Genomic DNA, 23,795 nt, shown 5'->3' with positions numbered 1-23,795 from the left:
TAAATTCACTTGGAGCATGCTAAAAACGTAAAAATACAACCTCTTACGCAGTTTGGTTTTGCTTACCAATGGAATCTTGCGAGCCAAGTACCTATTCTTATATTTTCTTTCATTTTGAGTTTGATTTTCGAAGCATTTGAAGCCTGTATGCCTTCTGTAACCAGCCGACTTTGAATTTTTGAAGCAAACATCATGAGGTTACTATCAGAGATACCTAGAATGTGGTTATCGACTTTCTGAGTCGAAACCCTGGGTCTACCAGTGGCGTTTTTCAGATGTACTCGTGCCTCATAACTATAATATTTGACCATTTTATGTATAACTTTTCATGAATTTCCATAAAATTTGGCAATTAAGCGACGCCGATTCCTTCCAGCAGTATCTCTGGACAATATCCCACCTTTCAACTTTTTGTAATTTGCCATTATAACCTAAATTATGAATTATCAAAAAACTGATTATTTCTTGTTATTTATCATCACTCTTACACCTATATATTTAACATTGACAGCCTTAAAAATGTACAAATCCACCATTTGCCTATCAAATGACATAAGCTCAAAATGTAACCGGTTTACATAAAGTTGGTTGCACGTTTTCACCATTTTGAATTAGTTTTTTTAATGAGGCAACAAACTTTTGATTTTTCAAAAATGACCAACTTTTGGAAAACAATTATTTTTGATATGAAATAAAATTAATTATTTTTTTTGAAAACTATAAATAATATCTACGGATTACAAGGAACTCATCTGCAAAAAGAAAAATTTGGAAAAGAATTTTTTTCTATCATTTTTTTCACTTGATTTCTCAAACATCCATTAGGCAACAAACTATTGACACTCACTGTATAATCTCTAGAGTACGTAAAATCTAAAAGTTCACGGAAATTCGAGGAACAAAAAAGGTGGCCGAAATTGCAAGCTGGCCGGAATTTGGCACACTTGCCCTAGAAAGAAATAACTTCAGGTAGTCAGGAAAAAATATTTTCTCTATAGGTCACGGGTGACCCAGTCGTCCTTAAAGGGTTAAATTATTTTTTATTTTGAAGAATAATTGAAATTTTATCTGTTTAATTTATTTTATTATTTTTTTTTTTCAGAGAAAAACTGGTTTGAAACGCAACAACTGGAGTTGGATGCTGGTCAGGAGGATTCAAATCAGCGTGGTGGAGCTGATTCGCCAGTTCCTAGTTGCCTGGCACTGCCAGATGATTCAAATCGCATCTGTGATGTCTGCCATGATCCCTTTGAGCAGTTCTACAACGAAGAAACGGAAGAGTGGCACCTGAGGCCAGCAATTCGCGTTGAAGATCGTACCTACCATCCACTCTGCTATGCAGACTATCAAGCATCCCTGACGCTCAGTGAGAGTAAATTGTCCGAGAGTCAGGAGGATGAAACAGCAGCTAATGATACAGCTGATGATGATGACGTAAAGATGGTGGAAGATGATGAAGTTGTGATTGTGAAGCAGGAAAAGATTGATGATGAGGCAGCTGAGAAGGAAAGAATTCTAAGACTTGGTCTTGTGCCCAATGGAGATAAGCCAACAATTGTTCCGGGATTGGATGCTGAGGATGATGATGTGATTGAAGTGGCACCACTTGAGCCAACAATCACAGAAATTCTCGATGATGATGATGATGATGAACAACAGCAGAATTCCGAAAAGGAAAATTCCAGTACAGAAAAATCTCCAACAAAATCCACTTCAGCTCAATTTGAGGAGTCTGATGTGGAAATTCAAGAGCCTCATATTCCTATTCAGGATTTGGATGAGATTGAGGATGAGGAGCCGACGGAGAATCAAACTCCGGCAGAGGAGGCTCCAGCTAAAGAGCCATTGGTGGTGAAGATCAAGGAGGAACCAAAGGATGATGGATACAACGAGGATGACGCTTTTATGGATGTGGGAACGTCTTTTGATCCCAATGAGGAGATGATCATCGACGAGGAAACCCTCGATGAACGTCCACCGGGAACGGAATTGCAAAATGGACAGGATGGTGAGTACAAGGAGTTTTTTTTAAACATAAATTTGGTTAAAAAAACGCTTCAAAAGTTCTCAAAATTTATTTATTTTTTTTAATAATAAATTTTTAAACGAATTTTACATTTAAATTTAACATTGCTTAACATGGGTGGCAAAGAGTCCCAAGCACTTTGCGAAATGCTCGAACTCGTGACTTAAATGCTATACCTCAAAAGTACTTTGGGAAAACCGGGGTAGAATTAGTCAGCAAATGAAATTTTTCATAGCGTATAATTTGTACAAAAAATGTTTGTACCAAGCTGAAAAATATTACAATGAATCGGAAGGAATGTGTTTACTTTGAATAAGTAGTGGTTTCCTCAATATTTCTTCTAAAACAGGCTATAACATCCCAATGTCTAATATCATGCGTGACTAAATCTACCCCGGTGTCCCCTACGCATCATTTACCATTTCCCGGCCGGTTCTGAACCGATAAATTTATAAATCACACCAAAGATGTCACAAAATAGTTTTAAGAATACAGTAGACTCTCTCTCAATCGGGAATATGGGGCAAAATGTCATCCGGTTTAGCGATAGAATTTAGTGTCAAAGCCTTTGTAAATTCCACCAAGAGCGCTCAATTATAAAGAAACACGATAAAATAGGAAGAACTACAGCGAATTTGAGCGAATTAGCTTCATAATCAAGCGTGAAAACTGTCAACAAAATTTGTCGCCCGATTGAAAAAGAGCCGATTAAGTGAGTCTACTGTAATAAAATTGATGTTCGGACAAAAATTACTAATCGGTGCATTACCGGTTCACAACCGATTTGAACCAAACATTCCTAACAAAATTTCATGTCGTCCGATCGACCTCAAACTTGGCCAAAATGTGTTTCGCCACTTCCTGATCACGAATATATGGGGGGCTAAGTTAAGTTCCCGGCCGGCCGGCCGCTCTTTGGAGCTTAATAGCTCCTAAACTAAAAAAAGATATCGACTTGCGGTTTTCGGCAAAGGTTATATATCGGGTGAAAATTGCAACTTGGTGCATTGACCCCCCTCCCCCCACCCCTCCTTCCGCCATTTTGAATACCCCCCTTTTTTTTGTTTTCTCAATAGCTCAGCCCCTATGGCATCGATCGGGCTCAAATTTTAGTATGTTATAGCTGGGCCTTAGGGCTTTCCATCAATACCAAACTTAAGGTCCCCCGACCCCCCTGACCCGAGCTATAAGGGTCCAAAAAAAATTTCTTAAAATGGCCATAACTCCTGTTCTAATTGTCAGAATTTAAAAAATGAGGGCTTTTTGGAAAGCTCTCGTGAAATGCCACTTCCCCTTCTAACATCGCAAGTTCGTAAAACTACCGCTAGGGGCGCTATTTTTAAAAAGAAGATTTTTCAATTTTCTAAATTAAATAACTCAAAAATTCCATTGTGCATCGGGCTGAAATTTTAGTGCGTTGTAGCCGTTGATTATACCTATCAAACAAAAAAATACTTAAGTCGATCGATAACCCCTGACCCGAGCTATAAGGGGTCAAAGTTCGAATATTGACCGGCCTCTATTTCCGGTTCTAATTAACATAGCGACCTAAATTTTACCTTTTTGGTTTCGTCTCGATGAGCACTTTCAGATGGAAGTTCAAAAATTCACCACAGGTGGCGCTGCGTTAGCGTCAAAATTCATCAAAATTCAAACTCATTTTTCTCAAAAACGGCATTGTGCAAGTTAATCAAATTTTAGAGTGTTGTAGTCCAGTCTAGGACGTTTCCAAAATGAGGCGTAAGTGCGCTGTGGTTATAATAGAACCGGATGTATGAGAGGTCAAAGCTCACGAAATTCAAAAAATCATATCTCCGATTCTATGTGACCGATTTTGATGAATGAGGGCTTAAACGAAAGATCTCACCAAATGCTACAACTTTCTATAACATTTGAACTTCGTGAGACCAACACCAGGGGCGCCACAGTCGAAAAACCAATTTCAATATCACATAACCTCAATTATCTCGATTGTCGCTGAACAGATTTTGATGATTACTTCGACATAATTGTAGAGGACATTTGTGTCTACATTTCGTCCATATATCATTTTCCGCTCAGACTACGCTATCACTCCGATTTTGCCGTTTAAGTGTGAAAGAATTGACTTTTCCCATAATAACGCTTTGAAATCACTCAGATACCAATTTGACTGCCTCTACTCCACAAAGACACTTAAAATATGGTTTTAAATGGAAAGTCCCACAAAATGCAACAATTCTTTGATATAGTTGAAGTTCAACAAATGACTACTTGGGGCACTCTGATGGATGAAAAAACGAGTTAAGAAACAAAAAACCTCGATTATCTTGGCTTCTGAGTAATCGATGAGATCATGTTCTATGGAAAAATTATAGAGAACATTCTGGTCTACATTTCACCCATATAACACTTTTCTGTCAGTTCATCCAAATCCTTGATATTTTGGTTTAAATACAAAATTTGTATACTTTCACGAATTTGATTCAAGATAATTGAATGGCGTCTCCCAACTTCAGCTCTAAATCGAATTTGCATGCATTCCGAGTTAGTTTACGTTAAGAATCTCACCTACATAAGCCGATTAGGGTTATCTGTCCTTTTTAGTTAAATATGAAACATTTCTCCGTTGGTGATCCGTGTGCTCTACCGTTATCCGTAAATTTATTTATCTTTAGAATAAATATTTAAACAATTTTTTAATCGATAGGGGAGACTGGGGCAAAACTTGTCAAAACGTATATTTAATTCTTTCACGAGCTCTGAGAAAGCTTATACGTCTTATAATGAGCATATTCTTATCGGAAATTTACTGCTCTACAACATTGCAGAAGACTATTTTCCTCTATTTCAAAAGAAATGTGATTTTCGAATCATTTTCTAAAGGTCAATTTTGTGGAGATTCTCAAAATTGCTGGGGCAAATTTTGTCAGTCTTCAGATAATTTGTGACGTTTTACTCTCGCAAACGTTAAAAATATCAAATAGACATATTTCTATAGGAAATTTATTCCTCTACAACTTTGTCGAAGATAATTTTTCTCTATCTTAACGAGAAATGTGCTTAAATTGAGAAAATCAGTATTGATATTTTCTATAAGCGAAATATTCCAAAAATAGGGCTCAAAATTTCATTTTTTTTTTTTTATTTTACATAATCCTTCCTCGGATCCCTTGAAACTTTGTAAGTTTAAGAAGGTTCATGAAGGCTATTTATAATAAAAATTTCAAGCCTGAGTCTCTTTTATTTTAGAAAATAGTGAATATTGAAATTTTCGTTTTGACACATTTTGCCCCAGTCTCCCCTATGTCAGAAGGATTTTTTTTATTTTTAGGTTTTTTTAAGATTTTTAAATGTAGTTTTATTTTAATTATAATCTCTGGTCGGGAAATACTTGAACAAAACATTACTCACATGCAAATTAGTAAATATTTACTGTGAATGCTCTAAATTTTCCTGCTCATCAAAAAGTCCGATGGGACTAAAATATTTTATAGGATTAAATATTTAAGAAGCGTAGTAATAATCGTTTTTTTTTTCTGAAACTTCCTTCCCCGTTTCTGAACTAGGCGACAAGAAAGCGGAAGGTGCTTCACAGGATGCAGATTCAGCTGCTGCTGTTATTGTTGTTTCGTCCGAAGCTGTTGCTCCAGCGAAGACGGCAACGGGATCCGAGGTGCCGCAGATGATTGCGACGATTGACGGGAATGTGGAGATGCAGGAAGCTCCAAGTACAACATCAACCAACAAGATTAGAATAAACATTTCCAATTCTGTTGTAGTTGGCAATAAACCGCAAAGTTCAATAAACAATGTGAGCGACCCTTGTCGTGATGGCGCCCAAGAGTCCACCGAGGGCGTCACCGAGAATCTTCTCAAGCCCTCGACGGTCAAACAGAGCCTCAAGGGGCACAATCTCCGAACAAATGCACCCTTTGCCAATGGCTTTGAAACATCGGGGCTCTGCTCCATCATGTAACTCCCCTTCTTGTCCTTTGTTTTTTTTTCTTTTAATTTTTTGTGCCCCTTCTGATGAAGGCCACGAGAGCAAGTGTGATATTATCGAGTAAATAAACGACTATATAGACTTTAGTGAATAAAAAAATTAGCTAAAACCCACTTCAATCCCCAACAGTTAAGATATTTTGTACATAAAAGAGCCTCGAAGAAGTTCAATAAAGGAAACAGAAACCTCCCTTTTTTTCACTTACATCATGGTCTTTTGCTCTTTGTTTGCAACAATTAGTTTGTAGAAATTGAATTCGTGTAACAAGTTTATAAAAATGAAATGGTGTGAATAAAGGATTATTCCCAAAATGCAAAGAAATCTCTTTTTAATTATCAAACCAGGAGAAAAAAAAGAAGCATTTTTCTGTCTACGTCTTTATTCAAATTTCAAAATCACGTGGAAAAGCTCAGTAATACTTGGCGCCGTAATTTGAATTTCCCCAAGGATTTTGCTGTTGTTGCTGCGGTTGCTGTTGGGCGGCGGGAAAGATGGGCTGCGTGGCGGGATTCATGGCGGCGGCTGCTGGGAATATTCCTGGCTGCATGCCGTAGCCCTGATAGAAACTGCAAACGGATGGAACAGACAAAAAAAGTAAGTTACACTCTGTTAAATAACACACTGTGATGCTTAATCCACTTATAATTACAGTTCCCTGATGAAAATCGTGTCGCATTAAAATGTAAAATATTTAGTCAAAAAACGTATTTTTTTTCTTTTTGACCCTGTCAAACGCAATTTATGAGTTGGCTTCAAACAGTTCCATATAAAAAGCACATTTGTGGGGCTCAGAATGAAAAATGAATATATCCTATGCTTTAACCACAGGACATGTTCATTTTTCATTCTGAGCTCTACATTTATCCAGGAATTAGCCGCCAAATCAAAATATGGGACGATTTCCAATGAAATTTCATTAAGAAGTTCAATTTAGAGTTGGAGGGCTTACTTTTTAGTAATTACACTGTGCAACAAAATTTAAGTTTTTGTGGGTGTTTCTGACGAGAGTGCAAAAACTTGTTAGATGCTCATTTAAGGGTCTCAAATCTGAAATCCGTTTGTCCGGGTCACGTCTGGATTTTTTTGAATATCGTCGGTTCCAAAGAAGACTATTGTAAGTCTACTTACAATAGTATAAAAAGATGGTATCATTGGATGCAGAAACCTTAGATCTATATCCCCACAAAATTTTATGTTGATTAAGATATTCCTGCAAAAGTTACAAGAAAAAAACTTAAAATCAGCGTGCCCAATTATTGAGTTTTTTGCTCACAATTTTGCTATAATTAATTTAAAAATAGTGTTAATTAGAAGATATTCAATGCGTAAGTATGATGAAATAGTTTCAAAAGCTGAAAGTATACTAATTGCAGTGAAATTAATGAAAATAAATTTTAGCTGTCAAACTTTAAACCTCTTTCCTGTAAAGTTTACATTTTGGACTTACAATAGTCTTCTTCGGAACCAACGATATGCATTTTTAGTTTTTTGCTGTTTTCTAAAATTCAAAAATTTATATCTTCGGTCCTATTTATCCGGTTGTAGTTACAAAAAGCTAAAATGTTGCGTAATTTCATCCTCTATAACTCTTGTGAACATATCAAGAACCTACGATGAAAATGAAGTGTATTTTTTTAAATATTTTTTGAAAAAGTGCACCCAAAATTGTGCATTTTTCTGTGTTTTATCCATCTTCTAATACTTCTCCCACTTAAATAAAATATATTTTATATGCCAACAACTATGCCTAAAAGTGAGTACATTTAATATTCTTTCATATCTTTCTAGTTTGAATTTTCTATCTTAAATCGTTTATTCACAATAATTTATTTAAAATAAAGTGCATTAAAATCTCTTATTATATATAATTATATTGGTATCTTTGTCTAACCTACTGAAGAACATTCTCTTTTGCATTCTCACTTAGACATTTCATATAAAAAGAGGCGAAATGAAAAAAAGAGACGTATATAGAAATAGAGAGAGAAGAATAGCTGTTATGAGTGCCAAAAAACTATTCTTCTCTCTTTATTTCTATATACGTCTCTTTTTTTCATTTCGCTTCTTTTTATATGAAATGTGTAAGTGAGAGTGCAAAAGAGAATGCTCTTCAGTAGGTTAGACAAAGATACCAAATAATTATATATAATAAGAGATTTTATTTTTATAATAATGCATTTTATTTTCAATAAATTATTGTGAATAAACGAATTAGGATAGAAAATTTAAACCAAAAAGATATGAAAGAATATTAAATTCTCTAACTTTTAGGCATAGTTATTTAACATATAAAATGCGCTATTAAAGTGGGAAAATTACTAGAAGATGGAAAAAACACAGAAAAATGCATCATTTTGGGTGCCCTTTTTCAAAAAATCTTTAAAAAATATACTTCATTTTCATCGTAGATGCTTTATATGTTTACAAGTTATAGAAGATGAAATTACGCGTCAGTTTAGCTTTATGTGACTACCACCGGATAATTAGAACCGGAGATATGAATTTTTGAATTTTATAAAACAGCAAAAAACAAAAAATGCTTTTCCAAAAAAAAATCTAGAGGTGACCCGGACAAACGGATTGCAGATTTGAGGTCCTTAAATTACCCTCTAACAAGTTTTGGCACTCTCGTCAAAGACACCCACAACGTGTCGCACAGTGTAGTTAGCCGAAGCAGAATTAGTCACGGATAGAATTAGACAGGGGTATTTTATAGATAGATTTAGAAGTAATATTGAGGAAACCATAATTTATTTGAAGTGAATACCTCCCTCCTTCGTTGGAATATTTATCAGCCTTCTTCTACAAATTATGCACAATGAAAAATTTCATTTACTGGCTAATTCTGCGCCGGTCTCCCCTAATCTTATCTTTTATTGATCTTCGGCTAATATTTCTTCCTTGCCGGCTCAATTCACTTTTCAACCTTATTTTCTAAAAAAAATCATTTGTACTTCAATATATATTTTTTTGTTCTTAGTGCTTCACTATTTGTCGCATGGAACCTGTAAAATGAACCAATCAATAAGAAAGCCATTTAACTCACTTGTTAGGTGCCCCTTGAGCCGGATAGGGATTGGAATCGTAGGAATTGGCTTGCTGATAGTAGGGCAGGCTATTCATACTAGCAACTGATGCAACTGCATCGGGTGCTTCTGTAGGCGTTGCCGATTGATTAGTCCTCGACACATTCTTCTGCAGTGATCCCATGATATTGGCTATAAGCGCCTGCGTATCCGCCGTGTAGGTCATCCCACTGAGATTTGGTGCTACTGCTGCTGCTGCTGCTGCTTTTGCCGGAGTGGGTCCATTGTCTTCAATCTGCATAACAGGATTTTGCTGTAGTGACTCCTGCACAACTTTCAAATGATCCTGCATCTGTTTCTCCTTGACATTCTTTGATGCAGCTTTGACAACATCATCAAAATTGTAGTCATCGTCATCATCATCATCATCAGAATCATAAATAGGTGCATTCCTCTTATCCGTGCTAGATGACTTTGTTGTGGATTCCATGGAAACATCAGCCCGATTTGTCGGTGGACTAATTGATCTTCTACGATCCTGTGGTTCCTTCCGTTTCTCCCCACTTCCATCGAGATTCACAAACTTTCGCAATTTTTCCACTCTTGTGGGATCTGTAGCCTCAAGCTTCTTCAGGTAGGATATCAAATGATGCTGCTCCTCAGGCGACAGATCCTTGAAATTCTGCAAAAGTGTCTGTAAATCCGAATCTGTTAGACTCTCCAGAGCATTTGCATCTGATGTTGCATTGATATCTTCTTTGAAGTCATCCTCAATGGTCTTTTTGATGTCCACCATGATTTTATCCTCACCCTCAACATTCCTCACTTCATGCTCCGCCAGGAAATCCCTCACCGTCACAATCTCACTCGTCTGCTTTGAACGTTGCAGCATCCCCACAAACACCAATACCAACTGCTCTAGTTCACTATGCGAAATATCCTCCCTGCCCTGCGTAGCCAATTCAGCTGCCAACTTCAGTGAAATCTTACTCCTATCCAAACCTCCACCACTTGCACTTGCCGCCTTGGAATCATTCTTCTTGTCAGATTCCTTTGAGCTACTTTCCTTCTCCACTCCATTGGCCTTCTGCTGCTCCTCACGTTTCTTGCTTACTGTATGCACGAGTGCAGCTATATTCTTAATAGCCTTCTTTACTGCCTTCACCTTGCCCGATTCCATTACTCCAGCCAAAATCTGCCCCTTTAGCTTCTCCTTTGTCGTCTCAAAGAAGACACAAGTGTCCTCATTTACCAACATCTCATCAGCTGAGTTTGCCTTTACCTAAAAATGTAAAATTTTATGCAAAAATACTCAGAATAATTCGCTAAATGAGCTCTAAAATTTAAATTTAAAAGGAATAAGTATTAAGTCTGACTGCTATATTTAGATGGCGTTACTTCTGCCTATTTACATCAGGCAACACTACTTCTAACTTCATCGTGCAGCGCCATCGTTACGCTTAAAATTGCACTACAAATGTCATTTCGGGAAAGCCATTTTATTTCTTCAAGATTGTGATTTTTCAAGTCAGAAAAAGAACCATAACCGGTTAGATTCGCTTTATCAATGAGTACTCAATGAGTCAAATAGTAGAGTACTCGCTCTGATAAAACGTAACAGGTAATGCGACACATAGCCCCTTCCTCTGAATTTCTATGATAACTTCCAGCGGGCTAGTTACCTGGTAGGCCCCGGTATACTCAGGTAAGTGATGAAATATTAGGTAACCTACCACACAGTGAGAAGTCACAAACCTGAGGCTAACGAACAAGGGATCTGGTCCTTCTAGAGAGGATTGGGCGAGGGGCTAACAACCCTTCCCTGTAAAAACAAGATTGTGTCGAAAATTCGCAAGGAGATTTGGATAGGACGGACTTTACGGCAACGACCTATGCTACATCCAAGCGGCTTAAAAATCTCAGTCGATTCTTGGAACTTTGAAGTCGTCAAAAGCTTCAAATACATCGGATCCACGACGAGGTCTGACAACAGTGTGAAGATGCAGGTCAATGAGCGGATTGCAGCTGGGAATAGGTACTCCCATGCTCTATCAACAATATTCCATACTCGAAATGTCTCCCGGTCAGCGAAGATCTTAATATTTTCATTCATTCAATATATTTCTCCTTAAATAATGCTTGGTTGCGGCTGCCGCCGACTTACCACGAACGATCTCATCAGATAAACGGCAGAAATCCTGATTCACAGATCGTTTAACTCTTTCCGGACCACAACATATCCAGCGAACGAATTTCAGTAAAACTCACTTTATTGTAACTCTTAGTGGTCAAATATGATCCTTTTACAGAGAAAGAATTTTTTCCTCCTCTGGGAAATTGGAAAACTCAGGGGAACTCTCGTCCCCAAAAGAACGCAAAGGATACAAACTTCAATTTTCCCAAAGCCAATATTATCGATTTTGTAAACTTATTTGTGCGTGTCAAAGGACTCTTGTACGATGTTGATAACTAAAACAAGAAGAATTATTGACCAGTATCTTGTGGGATGTCCAGGAAGTGCTAAAAAGGACACCCAGCTCCTGCTTGCCAGCAGGTTCCTCAAAATATTTCACACAACAACACTTTAACACACATTTCTCTCAACAGGATGTTATTGCAGACACATTAAGCTTTCTCAAGAGCCAAAAAAACACTTCCTTGACAATCAGAATTCACCAAAATCTGGAAGAATAGGAAAAACTTCATCGAAAGCAATCTCCTTCGCTGCCAAATGTCAAAATTATCGGCCATATTGACAAAAATTTCGCTCCCGCTTGGAATTTTCTTACAAGGTTGGTGTCAAAAAGCAAATGGCGGACATTGGCGGGATAACCTTACATTTGACCTCTAGATTCTTGCGGACGAGAATTCCCATCAAGTTTGAACAAGTTTTTTGAAAATTTATGAAAAAATTGTTTTTAGAATTTATGTAATCTGTAATTGATAGTTATCATACTTATTGGCCCCGAGAGGTTTTTCCTTATTCTGATCTAGAAATATCAAAAAAGTCACAATATCTGCAAGGAAGCAGAAAATCGAAAATTCACGATTTTTGACCAAGAATATCTTAGCTCAGGAGTTAATTGGGATCCTGCAAAAAATATCCTAGATTTGGACATCCTTATAGTTTGTAATCATCCACAAGAATCGGAATTTTATCGATTCTAAATAGTCTAAAAAAATTCTTTTTTCCATGGGTACCCAGAGTCCCAAAGGAGACGAAAGAGTTAAGCCGAAAATTTATAATTTATGTTTACAATTACAATTTAAATTGCTGATGAATGGCTGTCGTTGCGTGAGGAATGGGCAACAGAAACAAGCATAATGAGGGTTGATGAGTATCAGCTTGGCCAGAAAAAGGCACGTGTCGCTGACACTAGGAATTCGTGAAGGTGGGATAATAGGTTTTACATGTTGTATGGGGTTTGAGCAGTGAGAAGGAGGGTCCAGGGAAGGGAACAGAAGGGACAGAGCACTATGGCAAAAGCACCGCCACACTCAGGAACACCCACGATCAGCCCCACCACCCACAGCCAGAGGCCCAATAAAGAGGGTGTCCCATGGGGTAACATTTTAGGATAACAGCGATGGTCTATGTCATACAAGCCCACCCTGCACATTAGTGGGTAAAAAAGAGGCTGTAGGCTCAGAAAAAACCCCACTAGGGCGACCCAGTTGGAAACGGACCAAGCAACGCGGATCAAATACCCCAATTGTTGAATTAAGTTTATGAGACATCCTGACGACAGGAAGCATGGCCGCTGGATAACGGTGCAGACCCCGGGAAATTTCAGGAGTGATCAGACGCATAAGTATGCCATAAGTGTCGCCTCAGGAGTAGATGGAAGGAGAATCTGCTTGCAGCATGGGTTCAAGATGGCTATATAAAATCTTAGCGCGATCCATTGTCAAGAGGTAGTACCAATGACCCAAGCTGAATCACAATCGCACGAAACAGTCAGTGGATAGTACCGTATCCGGACAAACCATGAGCTGGAACTCCTTTATGAAAAACTAGATATTATGGCCACCATTAGAGTACGCCAAATCAGCTGGCTGGGACACATTCAGCCCATCCAGCGAATGCCAGCTGAAAGGATGCGGAAAAAGCTACTAAACAGTGAGCCTTAGGGACAACAAAGAAAGAACGTCCCGGAAAACTATGAAAGGACGGTCGTTGCAGTCACCTAAGTAAGAGAGTAAGATGTACGGAAACATTGAACCTCTCTTGATTTTCACCAGTCTATATTTTCTACAACGTTTCGGGGATGGATGTCCTGGATATTTCTTCATCAGTTATCGAATACGGCAAGGAAAATCACGTACATGTGGGAATTGTTACACTGCACTTGGACTTGGATCACAACTTCTGTCGTAATGTGCACCATTCGACTACATGACGCTTATATCTGTGTCATCTGTGGCAATGAAGATGCTCGAATTGCATCTAGTGAGATTAATCGCGTTCATTGTACTGATTCCTTGAAACATGGGACTGACAGCTTCCATTGTTTTCGAATCATAACAGTTCCTTCTGGCCAGCCCGCTGAGTGTATGAAGCGAACAGGTTACGCTCTGGCGTAACTACTGTGTTACAAAAACTACACGAATTAGGAAATCGGGTGTATAAGGAGCTCGCATTGAGGTTCTTAATCAGTGCTAATCGATGGTAAGTCCCTGGTTTCAAAGGGAATTTGAAATTGAAAGGAAAGAGAAACTGAGACTCTAGAAATCCGGGAACAAAAAGGGTCGTAACACTCAAGTGAGATACCCTACCACATCGGACGTATTGACTTCCTCCAATTACGTCCTCATACCGAAACGTCAGCACTTCTAGTTGTATGAAGGAACCAAAAACAAACTGTCGTTTCTTTGATTATAAAGACTAAGTCGGACGTCGACTTTGAGGGACGTTAATGATTGGCACTTTGGTTTTATATTTTTTTGGGTCCTAGGTTAGGACCTTCCTCAAGGCATCAAAAACTGAGAGAACAAATGATTGGAAGATTGATTAGGGACGATTGGTAGACTAGACCGAGAATGGAGGCTGACAAAATAGAAACGAGTTCGTATTTGTGAAAACCGAGGACATAACCCAAATATGAAGTGGACAGTTTCAACTGGATATTTCCAATGAAGAATAGGAAGAATACCTCTAATCCATAGCAGAAGGGTAAGGGTATTTCAGTTCTATTGAGGAAGGATCTGGTTTCCCTAGAAGTAAAGGTCTAAACACATAAAAGTGCAACATAAACAATAAATTTGAAGCACATCAATGGCTCTGTTCAGTAATAACCTTTCGAAGAGACAAAGCCACTCCAAAGCAAAGCCAAACCTATTCGAAAATCTACCTGAAGCCTAAAGTGCAAGTTCATATACTCGCCGTTCTAGCGATAATTGTTGGCTCCGTTCAGTAATAACCTTTCGAAGAGACAAAGCCACTCCAAAGCCAAGCCAAACCTATTCGAAAATCCACCGGAAGCCTAAAGTGCAAGTTCATATACCCGCCGCTTTAGCGCTGATTGTTCTGCAATTTCGAATTTCGATATTCCTGACACTTCAATTGTCAACATTGTCAACAACAGTGTGCAAAAGTTTGCTGCAAAAAGTGAATTTTGTGTGGTTTTGTGGAATTTTAGGATGGCAAAATGTTTTAATTGTAATTTTATTAAGATAAATGTCCATTTCAAGAACTCACTCACTTTTATGTAACTCGTCAGTTTAAACGTTCGAACTTCCAACGGGTTTTTAGGTAAGTTCTCTCTGATATACCTTCGAATCGGTAAAGGAAAAATCTCAACCGGAGAGAGTTCTCAAATCGGGAAGGTTATTACTGAACGAGAGGGTTCTGTCATTTCGAATTTCGATATTCTTGACACTTCAATCGTCAACAATGTCAGCAATAGTGTGCAAACGTTTCATGTAAAAGTAATTTTTTGTGTAGTTTTGTGGAATTTCAGGATGGCAGAACGTTTGAATTACAATTTTATTAAGATAAATGTCCTTTTCATGAACTTGCTCACTTTTGTGTAACTCGTCGGTTTAAATGTTGGAACTTCCAACGAGTTTTTTTTAAAAAAGTAAATTCTCTAAAAGTAAGTTCTCTCTGATATACCTTCGAATCGGTAAAGGAAAAACCTCAACCGGAGAGAGCTCTCAAATCGGGAAGGTTTTTACTGAATGAGGGGAATCTGGGCCAGTATCTCCAAGATAGGAGATTTTGATTTCGTGCGAGAAATCAACTTTCCCAATGGAAATCGCCAATTTCTGGTTCCTCCAAGTTATGTAGGAGGAATCTCCATCAAAACTCGATAGAGTTCAACAAGGAGGACAAAGCTCATTGAAGACAACTCCCAGATTCTTCGTCCGAGAAGAGATTTGATCTGAAAGTATGACCGGAACAGTGGAAGAACGGCTGTTTCATGAATGACTAAAGGCTAACGCCCTGAGATTGAGTACCCGACCCAATGTTCAAGGCTTAGAGCCTTGACAGACTTGAGGATTAGCCAAGATACGACTTAGCCTAATTATAATCGAAACAATGGCTAAACCGTATTTCTATCATTTTCCACCAAGCCGTCTCTCGGCTTAAGTCGTAAGTGAGTCTAGGACATTAAATTGAGATTTTCTCAAAGTTTACAAAAACACCTGTGGAAGGTCATTAAAGGTCCCGTCAAAAGAAGATGATATGAAATCGCTAGACTTGACAACTCGTAAACCTGACCTGAATTTAGAAAAAAAAGAACCTACCTTTTCAAGGGCTAGTGCCTTGGCCAGCAAATCGATGCACTTAGGTCCCAAACTTCCCAAGTGTTCTTCCAGAGCGGTCAGAAGTCTTAGTACAGACACCACTGTAAGTGGTTCGTCAGTTTCTGGTTCTTCAGCTGGCTCAGGTTCCACTGGACCTGCCCTTGTGTAACTCGGAGCCGGAGCTCTGGCAAAGACTGGCCTGGTCTTATGAGGTCCATAGTAACTGGCCCACTCTTCGAAGTTGTAGTAGGGATCTGGTGGTGGAGCAACATATCTCACACTCACCGGTCTCTCGTAGTACCTCTCCCTGTGATGCGGCGAATAGGATCGCCTACCGGGTGAGTGACTACGACTACGGCGACTTCGAGATCGACTCCTGCGACGACTTGGCGATCGCGATCGAGTTCGGGATCGACTACGTGGACGACTACGCCGTGGAGATGGACGAATCTTCCGACCATCTTCATCTGACCACGGACTAATGCTACCCCTCTTCCTGGACATAACCATTGAATCTGGGCTGTCAGAGATCTTAATCACTTCAACTTTCTGCGGTGGCTTTTCTTCCTCCAACGGCAAGCCCACCTTAGCTCTAATCTCCTTCTTGCGCTTGTCAATGTCCTCCTCATGGAGTTCTTTCATACGATGTGTCCAGAATTTAATCCATTCCGGCTTAAAATCATGCTTAGCCGGATCTTTTTTCTCTTGCTGCAATTCCTTATATCGCCTATTCCAGAATTTCTTCCACTCATCCGGATACAATGGATGTTTCTCTGGATTCTTCTCGTGCTCTTTCAACACCAAATTGAGATCCTCAACTGCCTTCTCAACCAGACATCGATACTTCTCCCACTTGTACCGATCTTCCTGAATCTCATTGGCCTGCCGAGAAAGCTCAGCCGGAGTCGGAAGGGATTTTTTGGGTGGCTCATCACTCATACGTCCCCGACGACTTCCCACTTCCCCGCTGCGCCTCGATGGAGAACGCGATATAGACCTAGAACGACGTTGACGAATCCTCTTCGGACGTGGCGATCGGCTACGAGACTTCATGGAACCACTGGAGATACTAGACACCGAATCCAGACTCTTCCTTTCAGCCCTTGATCGCAATTCTGCCTCAGGCGAGGATGTTCTCTTTCGCAAATTTAAACCTGGGGGTGAACCCATAAAGAAACCCATTGAGGACACTAGGGAGACCTGTTTACCCATCATATTTTTCCAAACTAACCCACTATAACTTACTTATTTTTGATCTGCGCACCATATCAATGATTTTGGCTTTATCCACCAATTTTACAAATTTCGGACCGGTTTTCTCATCAAAATGCTTCTCATTGATTACGTCCGTTAAGTACTTCATCCTATTCCTCTCATACTCATCCTTGTCATGAACAGACGGTGCCAATCTGCCGTGTGTCTCTTCAATTGCTGCACAGATATTCCCCACGATCTTCGTCAACACCGGACGAGCATCCTTTTGAAAACGATAATCCCCCAATTCCCGGACGCACGACGGATAGTGCTTCTCCAGGTACTTGAGGCGGTGATTGTAGCTGACAATGTGACTAAGGATGGTACGCGGATCACCACGCTTGTCGCACAGAATGCAGTGATAGGACGTTTCCCCACCACCACCAGTCAACTCCATAATGTACTCTAGACCAATAAAGTGATCCTCCTTGTTTCTGTCCAGCGTTGGCTGAATCTCAGCCACAAGTTTAACCTCATTTTCAAAGCCAGGCGGAACAGGTTCCCCCGGAGCAATGTTCATTTGAACTGAAAAGTAATATAAAAGCTAGACTGAGGACCTCATTTACCCGGAATAATTTATTTTGGATAATATTGGTGCTCGAAGTGTAAAGACAACACAAAATACACGCCTCTATTTCTTCAACACTAGAAAGTTGCACCTACTACCTCCGAAGACCTAAACTAGGATCAGACGTTTTTTTGAGGCAACCCACGTGAACATTTCGTTCATACACCTAAGATCGAAAAGTTTGAATTTTTCAATTTTTTTAGTTCAAAGTTCAACCACTCCGAAGGGCCTATTTTTCATTGATTTGGTTAAATTTGGATCTTCTTTTTGGGAAGAGTTTTGATTACTTCCAACTGGTCTGTATATCCGTTTCACTCGGTAAAGTAATCGTAAACATGATTTATTTTATTCGAATCTTTTTTTGGCTGAAGTCAAAACCCCAAAAAGCTGAAATCCTGAAAGCCAAAATTTCGTAGACCAGAATTTGTTGTAGGAAGGCGACTAGGTTGCTGGAAGCTAAAGGAATGGAAGAGAACCTGGTTAGCTCGACTTCTTCCATTACGGACAGCCAAGCAGGCAACATCGCCGCTTGCTCATCCACCGTCAATGACAAGTGGACTCAAATTTTAGTATGTTATATAGCTGGAACTAAGAATTTTCAAAGTGCTGGATCTAAGAGTTTTAAGACCCTCGACCCCCAGATTCGAGCTCTAAGACGTCAACTATCTGTTTTTTTATTGCCAAAATTTGATAATGAGTGATTTGAAAAGCTTTCATTAAACGCTACAACTCTTCGAAACACTCTAACTTCATATCGATCGCTTAGAATAAGAAACGAATAACTTGCAGCAGGCAAATTTTAAGGGAGAGCGATTTAAAGCTGAGATTTTACATATGCAGAGTATAGAATTTTTGAGATTAAAAAGCTCTATAACTTTGAAAATAATTATCTTTTAACTATAATATTAACAGGGAAGGTAGAGGATATAAATAAGTATTCAAAAAGCAAATAAAACGATTTTTGTAAAAAAAAATCGAGATGTTCGACTTATATTCTGAATCGTCGATGTGGTTTAATCGAAGTTCCAATTAATCGAAAAATTTTAATCGATTTTACTTTGAAAATGGGGCCTAAGTTATTAAATAGGGCTTCGAAATCGGTAAAACTTGGTCCTCTGATTCATATGCAAGTAGTCTTCAGTGATTTGTACTCGAAATTAAATCAATTTTTAATAGTTTTAACGCAATCAAAATACACCAATAACTCCCTGATAGTTAACTCCCGAATGGACTTTATGCAAGAATGGAGCCTCATTTGTTTAGTAGAACGTCAATAAATGTTAGAAAAGTGATTCTTTCGATCATCTAAAATAGGTTTTCAGTAATTTTAACGAGAAATTAAGTGATTTTTGTATAGTTTTGAATGACACAAAATACGTGAATAACTTCCGGATAGTTCATTCCCTGACGTTTTTTTTCTACAAGGTTGAGGCTTAGTTGCACAGTTAATCGTGATTAAATGTTGGAAAAGTAAATCTCTGGATAACCTAAGACGGATTTTAGTAATAAAACCCTAAAATTCAGTGATTTTTTGTAGTTTTGAATGACTTACGGGAAGAACTCCAGAATATGCAATTCCTAATGTCAACAGTATAGAAAATCCAAAATTTGAGGGGGATATGATATTTTTTCTATATGACACGGTTCATATCTTTAAAAACATCCGAAACAATTGGACTAATCTCAAATTAAAAACTTTTATTTTTCCGGATTACGATGACTTCACAAAAATATTTCAAATTTCAAAGTCTACCGTTTTTATAAATCGCCGATAATTTTTTAAATAAAACTTGATTTCATCTCCACTCAGGTTTTTCAATGTCTCCATTTTGCATTTCCTTTACAGCGTTTAATCAATAAATATTTAATCAATTAAATATTCAATTCAACACGCTCACTTCCCTATCCACATTCAGAGAGGCAATGCCCTGGGCGACATCAAGATAGAGCAGCGACTCCTTGGGCGGTGCGTAGGATACCAGACTACCACTCTTAAAATGCAGGAGCGGATCGGCCAGGTGCTAGGCCCCCAACAATCTCATCTGGCATCCCCATAAGCTTATCTGGGATCTCTCACTCTCTTGTTTTACGTTTTTGGCTGTCATACTTAATCAGGTCCATATAGCCATTTCGGTCATTCTTATTTACATACGAGTTCCATCTGTTTTCTTTTTTCCCATATGTTTGTTCCTCTCATCTCTCCATATCATTTTTCTTTTTGCTCCATCACAAATCCTCCTTTTTTTTGCACCCTTATCTTTTATCATACTTCCCTCTTGATATTTTTGCGTTCAGTTTGTAGCTTTTAAGGACGGTAAAAAACTGTTTTCCAATTATTCACCGGACGCGCTTCGATCAAGGATCGAACCGAGGGCCTCTGCGTCACAAAGCCAACACTTTCCCTATTTAGCTACCGAGACCCCTTATCTGGAATCACTGGTTTTTAAAATGCCAAGGTCTTAAAATGAAAGGTCTTGTAAAATACTACAACTTTCCGGAATATAATAAGGTCATGCGATCAGAGGGGGCGCTTAAATCGAAAGATCGATCTTGGAAATTTCGATGTCGAATCTCGATATTTTAATTACCGGTTGTTGAAAAACTTTAGTTATGGCTCCGGCACACCTTTTAGATCAGTAAAATTTCATGAAATCAAAATTTACATCCTTTTCTTTCTTAAAAGTTTTGCATATGTCTATCTTATTCCCTCGTACTTCAAATTCGTTTGAGCTAAATTAAATTTGTTGTGATGTTTAAAATAAGAAGAAGAGTGCAAAACAATGAGATAGACATATGCAATAGTTTTGAGAAAGAAAGGGATGCGAATTTCGACTTTATGAAATTTTCCTGATCTAAAAGGTGTGCCGGAGCCATTATTATTAATAATCATGTCGAGGCCTAAAATTAAATTTGTCTTGCTGACATTAAATCCCCTGTCCCGCATGAGGCAGGGGACAACGGACAAACACACATGTGGGGGGTTAATCACTTGCTTTGTGGTTGAGGTATTCGCGTATTATTCTGACACTCAATTTGTCTTGTGGTGGAAGGATCAATCAGTCCGTGGGAACTGTCCCAGGAGCACCGATTTAGTTCCGATGTAAGCACAAAATACGCGTGTTGTAGGGTAAATGTCCTAATTCAAAAACATTTCCAGACGCTTTAACTTTGACAGAAGATTCAACACATTAAGTTCATATTTTTCTGAAGAGAATTACATAAATTTGCTCCTAGACTTTTCTAAAATGTTACTGTTTAGTGAAAATTCTTTAGATAAAATTTGAAAACTTTTTAAATACAAGAAAAATACGCGAGCATAAAATGCTTCTATTGGAAACAAATTAATCCAAATGGAGACAAGGGAAAGTTTCTAATTGGAGACAAACAGAGTGTATAAGTGAAACCGCGACGAAAGGCTTTCAAAACTTTATTGAGTTGCTCTTGAGTGCAGGATTTGTTCTTATTCCTGGTCTTTTCTCCTTTCCCATCTAAAACAATAAGAAAATCTCTCCAAAAAAATCATATTTCCGGGGTTTCCTATTGAAGCATTTGCAGACACTTCAGAAAAACCCTTTTTGTTCATGAAATAGGTAATTATTTCATTTGAAAACTTCACGTACCGTTAACAATAATGATTAGCACTTAATTTAACTAAAATTAGCCAGAAATAAGACATAAATGTTAAACAAAACGAATAAACAACAGTCACTTTATTGTGTTTTTCATTGGAAAACATGGTCGATCGATGCAAAATTCAATGGTGAAAAGGTACACCTTTAAATTTTTCTGAGAAATTAACAAATTAACATTTGTGAATATGAATGGATTTTTGCTTTATTTGGAGCAAGATTAACTAAATAATGAAACTGTGGTATATAAAATTCATAAATATAGTAATTTAGTACTGTATTTATCATGAAAACAGTGACGTTTCCATTTGGAGTAGCTAAAAATTTCCATTTGGAGCAGGTTTTGAATTGGCTTAGTTTACCCTAGGTTCCTTTCTTGCTTTTCTAAAATCTTTAGTCAGTTCTGTTGAATGATAAATTAATTTTTACTTACTTTTATTCTTGTTCTGCATTGGCGCCTTAAAAGCCTCAGCATCGATAACTCCCTGCGACAGGCGCATCTGGTGCTTCCTGCCACTGATGTGCGTCTGCAGGCATCGTTCTCCCGGTAAATTGGGCACTCCACAGACATGGCAGTTGTAGAGGAAGACCTGAAACTCATTGCGACCTCCACGACTGAACACTTGCCCAGTAGTTCCATCCGACAACTTAACCGTGGTACTCAGAACATGCCGTTCGATGTCCTCCTCCACCTGAATTCAGGAAAGAGAGACAGAGAGGGGAAAACTGGAATTAGATACTAGCGATAACCAGAGCTATAAGGGAGGATTATCAGGGGCAAGTTCTGTCTCTGAAAGAAAAATTATTTTAAGATTATTGCAGAGTCTCTCCTCACAATCACTTTTAAACTCGCACTTTAGAGTCCCACAAATAAAAAAGGAAACAACTTGTATTTAGTTACAAGAAATAAACCGCGCGGAAGCACTTTTTTTCGCACCAAATCTCAAATTTCAATCGTAAATAACGCAAATAAGCAAGTGAAAAATTCAGAGATTTTTTTGTTTATGAAATTTCTTTTGGACACAACCCGAATAGACTCCGTACTCGAGAGCTTCGATAAATTCTGACGATTTTTTTTTCTTTATAAAATCACGGAAATTCTTTAATTTATTCTTTTTTTTTGTGTACAAGAATCCTTGCCTTAAACTAATATTCTAGATATTCTAGCTGTTTTCTTGCAGGAATTTAATGCTACATTGAAATTTTTAGTAAAAAAAGAGCATAACTGAGCTAGGAATAAAAGATTTTGGAACATTTACCTTGTTTCTAGCAGTACCACCATCTTTGGCCTCCGACATCACTTGATAACAAACAAATGGCTTGATGCACCAGAAACTTCCACAATCTCACTTCAAATTGAATTTCCGTGGAAAATTTCAACGACGATGCGCGTGAGAAATTATCACTTTAAGTGGATGCTCGCAGGACACCAGAAAAAATGCCCTCAGAGCCCCTTTCACAATCCAACTTCTTGCTCAGACACTTTCCTGTTCTTTCTTTTTTGTTTTGGAGAAGATGCACTGATTTCACTGGATTTTCCACACAAAAAACCGTCAAAAAATGCAATTTTCGGGTATTTTCTGAAACTCTCTGCTGACACTTGAAGCTCTCTGTTTTTTGTGTAATTTCCCTGGATGCGATTCCCCGGAATTGCCTGACAAACACCTGGTGGACGAGATTGAGAGAAGAGTGAAGAAGAAAATTAGTGAAAATTCTCAAGGAATCCCAACTTCTCACTCTTTTCTACCGAGAAGGGACAGTTTCTACTTACCACTGACTCCAAGACAAAAAAAACCTGCTGGAAAAATTCTCAAAAAATCCCACAGAAATCTTGACTTATTCAGCAAGTATTCACAAATTGATCAACCCGATAAACCCAAAGGAATTGGTTCAAATCTCACGGTAAAAACACTTTTATTTTTGGGAAAAATAATAAATTGCTTTACATTCCCGGAATGTTTCCGGACAAGATCAATGAATGCGCTTGGACACGCGAAATGTTATCAATTTAACCCCTTGGGAATGTCTCAAATGGCAAAATATAATCACTTACCGTAAATAGAGAGCTTTTGAGGCTCAATAAAGGGGGTTTCTTGAGACAATCCCAAGAAATTTGGGAGAAATCTGAAGAATCTCCCGAAGTGTCAATGCAAATATCAATATTATCTTTCTTAAGATATATACAACAATTTACAAAGAAATTTCGCCATGGATTTGTGCATTACCTTTTGTAGATGCTTTTTGCAGTCAATTTATCTGGATTGCGATGGTTTTTCACAGGTTTTTTGCACTTTTTCACAGAATTTTCACAAAGAAACACAAGACGCCATTCCCAACTTGTCAAAACGCTTCAACAATGGCGGATTACGGCGCACTGATCGATATGTATAACAACACGTATAACAGTTTGAAAATCCTAAGTAACGGATTTGTTCAAAGTTGTTTTTAGAATTTCGCAATGAAAACAATGAAATTCTTAATATTTGTTTAAAATAAAAGAAATTTTGGGATAAATCAGTGACATTTGGCCGATTTAAATATTTTTCAATACTCAATA

The 23,795-nt window shown here is 38.2% G+C and overlaps 2 protein-coding genes across 8 annotated transcripts in view; one reads left to right on the top strand and one right to left on the bottom strand.

Moving 5' to 3' along the window:
* The window catches only part of LOC129802348 (uncharacterized), a 43,204-nt gene extending 36,872 nt beyond the window's left edge, over positions 1–6,332 (top strand). For all 5 annotated transcript variants that reach the window (XM_055848084.1, XM_055848087.1, XM_055848085.1 and 2 more), the window contains exons 11-12: positions 1,103–2,008; positions 5,575–6,332. In XM_055848084.1, the coding sequence (XP_055704059.1) occupies positions 1,103–2,008; positions 5,575–5,984 (1,316 nt within the window). In that variant the 3' untranslated portion in view covers positions 5,985–6,332. The remainder of the gene's footprint in view (positions 1–1,102; positions 2,009–5,574) is intronic.
* Positions 6,333–6,372: 40 nt separating this feature from the next.
* On the bottom strand, positions 6,373–23,604 carry LOC129802347 (uncharacterized protein CG7065). Of its 3 annotated transcripts, none has more exons than XM_055848079.1 (7): positions 23,464–23,604; positions 22,498–22,903; positions 21,672–21,930; positions 17,033–17,566; positions 15,788–16,977; positions 9,058–10,319; positions 6,373–6,577 (listed from the first exon to the last, which is right to left on the bottom strand). In XM_055848079.1, the coding sequence occupies exons 2-7, from the start codon at positions 22,534–22,536 to the stop codon at positions 6,421–6,423; spliced, it is 3,441 nt and encodes a 1,146-aa protein (XP_055704054.1). In that variant the 5' UTR covers positions 22,537–22,903; positions 23,464–23,604; the 3' UTR covers positions 6,373–6,420. The 3 variants fall into 3 exon arrangements, with proteins under 3 accessions (XP_055704054.1, XP_055704055.1, XP_055704056.1); XM_055848080.1 differs by having other exon boundaries at positions 15,788–16,941; XM_055848081.1 differs by lacking the exon at positions 22,498–22,903 and having other exon boundaries at positions 15,788–16,941.
* Positions 23,605–23,795: the final 191 nt, after the last annotated feature.

The sequence above is a fragment of the Phlebotomus papatasi genome, chromosome 2, assembly GCF_024763615.1.
Source record: "Phlebotomus papatasi isolate M1 chromosome 2, Ppap_2.1, whole genome shotgun sequence".
NCBI lineage: Eukaryota > Metazoa > Arthropoda > Insecta > Diptera > Psychodidae > Phlebotomus > Phlebotomus papatasi.
Note: the sequence above shows the minus strand (reverse complement) of the source record. Positions and strands in the feature narration are given on the sequence as shown.

What these genes read in the sequence shown, in the direction of transcription:
- LOC129802347 (XM_055848079.1), bottom strand. Translation starts at nt 22,536, where the DNA reads ATGTCGGAGGCCAAAGATGGTGGTACTGCTAGAAACAAG. An exon ending in AATGCAGAACAAGAATAAAA is followed by an intron (nt 17,567 to 21,671) that starts GTAAGTAAAAAT and finishes ATTACTTTTCAG; the next exon opens with TTCAAATGAACATTGCTCCG. An exon ending in GGTGCGCAGATCAAAAATAA is followed by an intron (nt 16,978 to 17,032) that starts GTAAGTTATAGT and finishes AGGTCTCCCTAG; the next exon opens with TGTCCTCAATGGGTTTCTTT.